Source organism: Lepisosteus platostomus, chromosome 10, assembly GCF_059453375.1.
Source record: "Lepisosteus platostomus isolate fLepPlt1 chromosome 10, fLepPlt1.hap1, whole genome shotgun sequence".
Lineage (NCBI taxonomy): Eukaryota > Metazoa > Chordata > Actinopteri > Semionotiformes > Lepisosteidae > Lepisosteus > Lepisosteus platostomus.
Window position 1 is genome coordinate 53,310,169 of NC_142620.1, and position 9,883 is coordinate 53,320,051.

Consider the following 9,883-nt stretch of genomic DNA (forward strand, 5'->3'; position numbering starts at 1 on the left):
TCTCACGACAGCTGTTCTGTGGCAACCTGGCGTGATCACTTAGAGATTGCTTTCTGGCCTGTTATATAGCCGAGCAGCTGAACTGGGAGGTTGTCTTTTGCCATTTCCTGTATTCTTGTCCTCCTAACGATAGAGACAGCCAAATAACCTATATTCAGCGTTGCCTGTTGCTTTATCTAGCAGTATCAGACCTAACCAGCCGCAGGCTCTGTAATGAGCGGTCGAACCTTGTTTGCAATGTCGGGATGAAAAATGTTAAGCCCAGGATGGGTCAGAGTAGTCCAGCAAATTTTGCTCGGGGTTGATCGTCCTCCTGTTTTGTCCTTCCTCTCGTTTTGTCGAGACCCGAGTTGTTTCTACAGCACAGCTGTGGCCGATTTTGGTGTTTGACTGCAAGGACCAGACCCACACACGCACCCTGGTGCAGGTTTACTAGCGGTTGTCTTGGCACATAAGATGTTTTTTTTTTTTTGGCCTTCCTCATTTTTTTATTTTTAATGTGCTTTAATGTTTAGAGGGTACCACAGATCTGTACTTTTTAAACATTTAATGTTGTATTGAATTTATTGTTGTCTCCTCTGGGTGCTGTTGGAACAATAAGAGTTTTAAGAACTTCACGTGTTTTTATTCCATAATACAAAATGTACAGAAGTAGTTTGAAACCATTCTGAAAATGATCAAATGAAAAATCCACAATATAAATTTTACATAAACCTCTAGATAATAAATAGCATATAAAACATACTAGTCATTACTTTTCTCTTTGTTACTATATATATAAGTATGAACCATCTGTTACAGCACAGGTAGAGAATTGTACTATTACTACTTATCCTTTACTTTTCCCTAAACTGGTCATTTTGATTGTCTACACTGTTTTCACAACTGAAACAAAGCCCTTTGCCTGGTATGATATGGCAAAGTAAAAACCCATTTCATGCACATCATAACCTCTTCCGGGGTTTTGAGGTTTTAACATCTGATTTGCTGTGTCTGGTTAGTATGTATATACAGGGTGTGTATTAATACACTAATTGTCAAATCACATGCCGGAAGATTTTCTTAATATGCTCAGACTGTAAACGGTGCAGAGCGTAACTATTCAAACACTTCATATCCAAACAACTACAATTAACAGTCTAAGGTTTCTTTTATCAACCAGACTTGGATCCATGAGAAGGGTCACTGCTTGGACTTTTTTCCCTTTCTCTGGTAAACAACACTGAGAGATGGGCTGATGTATTCAGCTCACTCTTCTGCAAGAACATATCCTATGAATATGAAAGTGCAGCTGAAGTAATGACATTAGCTGTCAAAAACAGGGGTTTCTTTCCTTCTGTTTGGTTTTGGTTCCTGTTCACATTTAGAACAGCATTACGTGCAGCACTTGTGCTAAGAGGAGTGGGAGATATAACAGTCCAAGGCAGATGCAGGAATTGCGAAGTCATTCACGTGATGTTATGATTTTCACCTTTCTGGAGACTAGACTAGAGAGAAAATGCCAACTCTTAATAACTGGGCTGTGCACAGTTTTGCATGTATGCAGAACACGATGGATCTGTCTCGGCGAAGCTTGCGAAAACCTTTCCACAATTTAACTAGGATCCCAATGGTTCTTTCGATTCTTATTTTATTTATACAATCAAAGCTGGCAGTTTCCATCTGATTTTTTTTCTGTTGCAATTTCCTCATCAGTTACAGACATCTTAGAAAATACAGATGATACAATCTTTAACAGTTGTGCCGTTTTCATTGTAGAGCATGGAGGTTTCCAAAGAGCCTGAATTATCAGAAATACAAAGTGCTTTTCAGGGGTATGAAGAGAATTACCTTAAACTGAGGAAAGGCCTTTTAATACCCATTAAACAGTGACTTGTTTTCAGAGTGCGCTGAGATTCAGATGAGAATGTAGTTCTTTTCTCAGAGCACAGTAAAGTGTCTTGGCAGAGTTTATGGGTCTGAACCCCCTTACTGTAAGAAGCACTCTCGCTTCAGGTGGGTATGTTATTGAGTCCTTGGCTGTCAACATTGGGGGCAAGCAAGACAATATTGCACTTCTGTAGCAGTGAACATCACCTAGGCCAATGTGACATAGGGCAGTCAAACACCACAAGGCATCTTCATGTGGAAGGATCGCACTGGATTAGGGGCCATCAGCATCTCATTCTCAGTCATTTTAAATCCTAAAAAATGAATCGGGATTGCAGTTTTGTCTACATGAAACGGGGGCGGGGGGGGACAAATACTTGCCAGAAACACCCGGCAATCTGCAGTCTAGAAACCAAGAAAGAAGAATGCGACTCATGTATGAGGAAGTCTAAAAACTAAACGCTGGTTTCAGTTACCAGACACATGTGTCACTGTTTACTTCGCAGCTCAGTCTAAGCTTTAACAGGCTCAGTGCTTTCGGGCTCTGTGCCCGTGCCATCGCTGTGAGCAATTTTCTTCGGCAGCAGCAATGCAGAGAACATACTGGGGAAAGCGGTGTCCTTCTCACATCGTCATCGTTGCCTCTGACCTACCTGGAAACACAATGCAGAGCACAGACGCCGAGCCTGTTGTGACTTACTGATGATGCTCTTTCACACTTCTGGCTCAAAGCCCTCACACTGAAAAATCTTAGAGCTAAATTCATACTGCAGACGGTGATTAGATGCATTTGGCCTTCCTATTATTTTAAAAGTCAGATGTTGAACCCAAGACTTTATTTATTAACCTATAAACCTATACCTATACACATGCACACTGGGCTTAAGGAGGCCCTACTCTCTTTCTGAAATCCTTGAAAAAGAGCACTTAATGAGATTTCTTTGTTAAGTAAAGCACCATGTCTGTGTGGACCTTAGAGAGACCAGTTTGGCCTTTTCTTGAAAAAAGTAAAAAAAAAAAACCTGAACATAGACTATTGACAGATTAAACTAAAAAGCATCTGAGTGAGAAAAAATGTGTAATAATCCCAGCCTAAATACTGTGAATAAGTAGGGTTCTCTGACCAGGCTTCGTGGTACATTGTACATTGTGCATTCTGATGAAGGTACTGTATGCAGGGTGGAACGCATCTCTTTTCTCCTGCCAGTAATAGATAGGACATGTTTTGAAGACTGAGCAATTTGGACACAAACCTGAATTTGTCAAGAAAATCAGACACCCAAGCAACCCAGGTGTCTACCCGTCCACTTGGTTGCAGAAACGTGTCTCTCTCTATGTACACCAGTTAAAGCTGCAGCTCGACCAGCACGTGGGCTGGACCCCACACAGGGCCGTGCTACAGCGTAGCGCACAGCTGTAGTTCGGCTCACTTGGCCAGGACGTTGAGCTCCTTCTCGGAGCTGAGGCTGACGGAGGTGGTCTCCCGGCGGCTGTCCTTGGACCTCCTCTCCGTCGGGGAGGAGGACGTGGTGCCCTCCTCCCAGGTGCGCAGGGGGCAGACCCGGGCCGCCATGCCCGGGAAGTGGGAGTGCGCGGGCCGGCCGTCGGTCACGGTGAAGCAGCTGCCCGCGGCCGAGCCCCGCGGCTGGCCTGTCCTGCAGAGGGAGCCGCAGAGCAGCGCCAGGAACTCCTTGCGCACGCTGCGGTGCATGTAGCCGTAGATGTAGGGGTGAATGCAGCACTGCAAGAAGAACAGGATGAGGGCCAGGGAGCTGAGCCAGGGGGGCACGGAATTGCTGGGGTTGATGGAGATGGTGCCGAGGATACTGTAGGGCCCCATGCTGAAGATGTACGAGGACACGATGACGAAGACGACCTTAGCTGCCTTGCAGTGGTAGTGGAACTTCCTGTGCCGCGTCTTCGTGGGGTACCCCGCCGAGAGGGGCCCGTCCGGCAGGGGCTGCTGCTGCTGCTCCGGGCCCGGGGTGCCGTGGCTGGCGGCCTGCGTGGGGTGGACCAGGGCGTTTTGCCTCCTGGCCGCCCGGAACACCATCCAGTAGCAGCCCAGCATGATGCAGACGGGCACCCAGAAGGAGGAGGTGGAGACCAAGGAGGAGTAGGAGTAACTGGAGGACCACACCACCGTGCAGAGGCTGTGGCGCCGGTCGAAGGCGATGGCCCCCCAGCCATACAGGGGAGGCGTGCTCTGCAGGACGCTCAGCAGCCAGGTGAGGGCGATCAGGTTGGTCCCCAGGTGAGGCGTCATCCGGGTGGGGTAGGAGAGAGGGTGGATGATGGCCAGGTACCTGTCCACGGACACCACGATGATGGTGTTGACCCCGGCGAAGGCGAACAGGTGCATGAGCACCACCAGGGCCTGGCACAGGCGGGCGTCCAGCGGCCAGACGCCGGGGACGGCGGCGGCGATGGCGAACGGCATCACCAGCACGGTCTGCAGCAGGTCGGCCAGCAGCAGGTTGAGGACGAAGCGGTTGGCCACGTGCAGCAGCTGGGGCTTGCGGTGGAACACCAGGAGCACCAGCACGTTCCCGAACAGGGAGGCGCAGAGGATGGCGAGGATCAGGGCGATCTTCAGCGCGCTGTGGGCCGGAGAGGAGGCCCAGGGCGCGGCGCTGGAGTTGCCGCCCAGGCTGGGGGCCGGGAGGCTGGGCATGGCGCTGGTGAGCGTGCAGGTGGGCGGAGGAGCAGGGGGATCGCCCGGCCCTGCATGTGTGGCCCTCAGCAGGTTGGCTCTTCCTGCTGCTGGGCTCCGGCGACCATCCAGCAACCTGGCGTGCACACAGGCAAATCTGCTCACACCTGACACTCAGAAAACACACCCTCTACAGTCCTTATTTTGCCATCAAAAGTGAAGAAGCTGAGAACATTTCTTTTCCCGAAACTCGTTTGTGTGTTTTTGCCGTGATGAATTCATCGCGCTACATTTTCTCTCAGCGAACTGACCTTGTGTTCAGATCTCCTTTACAAGGCTTTTCTCTGCTCCAGCGATCAGCCATTCCGCTCAGGCTGAAGATGGACGCACGTGCAGTTCTCAGATTTACATATTGAGGAAAATTTCTGTCCCAGGTAATATCGCGTTTTAATGATGCGTGTTTTCATACCAGGCAATCAAGTGCATTTCCTAAGCGCAATGTCGTCGGTTCGTTCGCTCAAACGCGACAGTAATACAATGGAAATACGAAGAAAACAGTTTTGAATGAGCAAATCTATATATATATACACACAAAACGACCGCTGAATACCGGAAAACATTGAATGGCATTAAAAAGAGAATACTAGTCTCCTCTAGAGAACACAAATGCCAAAACCATACTTATTGTAAATGTCATTGTTCGTGTTAATAATAAATAACCAGATTCTACCTTCAGCTGGCCGGGTGCTTGCACGGAACATCCTCTGTGGGCGACTTGGATGCCGTGGGCGCCGTCTCTGTGTGCTACTCCTTCACCCTGCGGGTCTTGCTAGGTTGCAGACGGACGAGCCGCGGCTGTGACGAGCGGCGCCGGGCTCCCATTTTTGTCAGCGCTGTGCTGTCGGCGGCGGACCCCTGCGCCTTCGCCACTTCCCGGAGGCCGCCTGCCAGGAGAGAGGCTCATTCGCGTCCGCACCTGCACCGTTTCTACCGCCTCTCCTAACGTCTGGATGTCCTAAAATCAGATTTCCCCCACCTGCCGCCGCGACAGGTTCGGCTCGCTGGCAGATCCCCCTGCAAAAAAAAACGGCAGCTTCCCGCTGACTGTTGTCGCTGTGGATAGCCGGTTTTATTGGTATTTTCGGTTTTTTATTTCCGCCGATAAAACAGCAGCATCTGCTTCTCAGAACAGCGGGATCATACCATTAGAGACCCCCCGCCGGATGCGGTGCAGCTCCCGGGTGCTGCTATTTTGAGACCAGACTTCGAGGAACAGGGTCCTCCTGCCCGAATTGGTAACTCGCGTCGCTTTTTGATACCTGCGCCGCGAAAACGAGATGTGCGTTTCATCCCTGTGACTAGGGCAGTCCGGTTTCAGGATACCCTTCGGTCCTCGGCCTCTCCGCTTCTTGTCGTTTGGCGTCCTAGCGGTATAATAACCGCGCGACGACGGCACGTCTTATTGTGTGACACCACGCCATCAATATCAGATGGCCTGTTACAAGGACACTGGTCTTCCCAGCTCAATTGACTGAATATCACAGCCTTTCCCGGTCTCGTCTCTGGGGTTTTGTCCTGAAACGAGGTGGCTGTAGTACCTGGCTGAACGGATTTATAATGCAGTAAAGGCTCTTATATATATATATCTCAGTTCATGTTCGGAGGGATTCAACTAAGTCTAGGTTTGCACAGCTGTGTGTTCAAGAACAACGAAGAACTGACTAACAGACTCATGCCATTTAGAGACATTTGCCCTTTGGATCAATTATAATTTCCTTGTTTTTTTTTCTCTGTGACGTTTGTAGGAGCACAGAGCTCCCAGACTGTTAAATACTTGTGGTGCTTTGACAGGAGCAGCCTGACTGACAGGCTTCTGTGCGGCAGAATTGGAGGCTCTGCGTTCCGATCTTATCGGTGCTATTACACAGGACGACCACGAGGTGGAGACAAAGGCCTTACAATGATGCAGGTCGGCTTTCTTCTCGCGACCTAGCAATTTAGGGTGAAACAGCTGACACTAAGAAGTCCCACGTGTTTACAAAGACATAGACCCCCGTCTTTTAACAAAAGATCCCCAAAAAGGTCAAATGTTATGAATTCTAGCCATTATGTTTTAAGAACATGGGTAAGAGTAGGTGGTACCGTAGAGTGTCAGCTCTTGGTCCCGGGTTCGATTTTGGTCTGTGTTTTGTGTAGAGTTTGTAAGTTACGCTAGGGTTTCCACTCACAGCTCAAAGACATGCTGCTTAGGTTAAGTGGGGTCTGGGAACACCCATAGGTGTGTCTGAGCCCCAGTGTCCTGTCCAGGGTGTTGTGTCGGACAGGCTGGGCTCAGGCTCAAACGTGGGTGGATTGATAAAGTAAGGTCAGGCGAAGGAAATTACGAAAATGGTCATTTTCCAGCACCCTGGTTTTCATTACTTTGCAATTGTTACAACTGCTACAACAGTATTTTATTGTCTGACTTCTCAGAAATAGGTGTGGCATCGAAGAAGCTATGTTTCACACACACAAAAACTAACAAGACATGTGACAGTACAAATAAACATGTCTATTACATAAGATAAGGTCATTGTATTGGCCATATACATTTTCTTGCATTAGGAATTCGTCTTTTCGCAGACCCCAACTTGCTCTCCATGAGACACACAGATAAGGAGAGAAGCTTGGGGTCAGAGCGCAGGGTCAGCCATTGTACAGCACCCCTGGAGCAGTTGGGGTTAAGGGCCTTGCTCAGGGGGCCAACAGAGTAGGATTCCTCTGCCAGCCACGGAATGTGAACCAGCAACCTTCCAACCACAGGTGCAATGCCACTGCTCCGCCCCATAATGGAGATGCTCATGTCACAACACCCTTACAGCAATCCCCACCACTGCGCCAGAACCCTGTAAATCTACTCCCCCCCTGCAGTCACACTGAGCCCATATAAGCACACATCACCCACTGAGAGCACTTGCCCATGAACCAGCACTCATTTGGCCGAAACGTTTGTGTTTTCTTTCTTCTCTTGTGAGCATGGAATGAACCTGTCACTTGTTCCTTAACCTCCTAGTACTCCCCGTCTATGAACTGGCTTCATCACACTGAGAGCTGGTGAGCTCTGGCGCACTCTGGCTGCTGTCACATCATCCAGGTGGGACTGAACACTGGTGGGGGTGGAGGGGATCCCCATGACCTGTAAAGGGAATTGAGTGGAGTGTCCAGAAAAGCGCTATAGAAGTGTAAGCAATTATTATTATTATCCAGCAGAGACAGTTGTTCACACTGTACCTACAAATCCCGTGTTTCCTGTCTGGATTTACTCATTCATTTGAATTCTTTGCAGTTGTTTAGTGTTTCTCATTGTGAAGCCCCCCCCTGCACTTCACACTGGGGGACCCACTTCAGCCCCCGCTGCCCAGCAGACCCGGTGGAGATTTGGAAAATTAGGGAGTTGGGGATGCCATGTTTTCTGGGAATTCATGCCTCTTTCCCGTAGGTGGCACATTATAGTTAAAGGCGTAGTTACGGACCAAAATGCAATTCACCAGGACTAAAGGGAGCTGGTATAAATGAAATCCTGAAGTCCCAAGACACAGGGGTATCACAGTCGCTCAAAGCAGACAGCGAACGCAGAACAAAGAAGCAGAAATATAATTCCAGTCTGGAACAGCTCGGGTCCCACGGATCTCGAACCCTGCCAAATAGAGAATGAGACACACTGTTGCTACCCTTTCCCTGTGAGTGTAGAGATTGTAGCACACCATCTATCCTCATATCCTCCGTTACTGGGGGAGAAAGAGAAGTCAACAATTTGAGTGAGGAGGCTCCTTCATTTTTATCACTTTAGTGCTGAAGCCTAAAGATAATTGGGGAACAGTGATCCATTGGTTCATGTCAGCCCCTACCTGTTGAATAAAATGGCACCGAAGTGGATCATGGCACATAAAGAACAGTGTATCTCAATACCAGAGTATGTGATGTGTTTTATCAGCAGCACAATCAGAGGCAGCCCAGCTTTCTTCATGGCAAGATATAACAGCAGTAACAAGCTGGACCACTTCATCTTGCACAGCTGCAGAGCAGTGAAGTCTGGCCGTCTGGTTGCAGGTAGCTCATCGATCTCCGGATCCCATCCTTCGGAGAGCTCGACACAGGGACCCTGAGCCCCTGATCTCAGCCTGGACGAGCAGCTTCTGCTGCTTCACTGTGAGACTGTGACTGTGACTGTGAGACTGTGAGACTGTGACTGTGACTGTGACTGTGACTGTGAGACTGTGAGACTGTGACTGTGACTGTGACTGTGACTGTGACTGTGACTGTGAGACTGTGACTGTGACTGTGACTGTGACTGTGAGACTGTGAGACTGTGACTGTGACTGTGACTGTGACTGTGACTGTGACTGTGACTATGACTGTGACTGTGACTGTGACTGTGAGACTGTGACTGTGACTGTGACTGTGACTGTGACTGTGACTGTGACTGTGACTATGACTGTGACTGTGACTGTGACTGTGACTGTGAGACTGTGACTGTGACTGTGACTGTGACTATGACTATGACTATGACTGTGACTGTGAGACTGTGACTGTGACTGTGAGACTGTCACTGTGAGACTGTGACTGTGACTGTGAGACTGTGACTGTGAGATTGTGACTGTGTCTGTGAGATTGTGACTGTGACTGTGACTGTGACTGTGGGACTGTGAGATTGTGACTGTGACTGTGACTGTGACTGTGACTGTGACTGTGAGACTGTGACTATGACTGTGAGACTGACTGTGACTGTGAGACTGTGACTATGACTGTGAGAGCACATCCCTCCACTTCAGCTCGTCCAACATTTCTGGCTCCTTCTTCGCTGGGGAGATGAAGGCCGAAGAGACAGGCCTCGTGAGCAGCCTATGTAGTGCCAGGGCCATCAGAGAGGTGGAGATGGAAGGGGCAACAAACAAGAAACCGGGCAGAGAGTAGCAGAAACTACCAGCTGGCATCCCGTGACCCCTATGTGGTCTTTATTAGGAATGATTTCTAATAAAAAAAACATTTTTATTTCAATCTTTTTTAATGAATAGTGTTTACAGGGAACACAACAGCTTAATTACTGTAACTTGCATTGTGATGGTTTTAGCAAGCAGGAAGGAACTTTAAGAATACAAGGTGTGGCGTTTTGTATACTAAAATGTTTTCATGCCACAGTGTAGTTGCCATTAAACCTAAGGAACGGTGCTTAATATGCAAATTTATGCACAACCCGAAATGCAGAAGATAAATATTCCTCCTCTTGTAACAAAGAGGGCCTGCAGGGCTAAAGAGAAGACTTCCATGTGTTTCTTTTGGCTCATCTGTGGAATTCTGCTGGAGAATGATAGTGTTTGAGCA

At 48.6% G+C, this 9,883-nt stretch overlaps 1 protein-coding gene across 1 annotated transcript; it reads right to left on the reverse strand.

The window, feature by feature from the left end:
- Nucleotides 1–2,690: 2,690 nt before the first annotated feature.
- Nucleotides 2,691–6,168, reverse strand: gpr101 (G protein-coupled receptor 101). Its single transcript, XM_088597231.1, has 2 exons — nt 5,253–6,168; nt 2,691–4,658 (listed from the first exon to the last, which is right to left on the reverse strand). The coding sequence occupies exon 2, from the start codon at nt 4,541–4,543 to the stop codon at nt 3,296–3,298; it is 1,248 nt and encodes a 415-aa protein (XP_088453357.1). The 5' UTR covers nt 4,544–4,658; nt 5,253–6,168; the 3' UTR covers nt 2,691–3,295.
- Between the last annotated feature and the right edge of the window lie 3,715 nt (nt 6,169–9,883).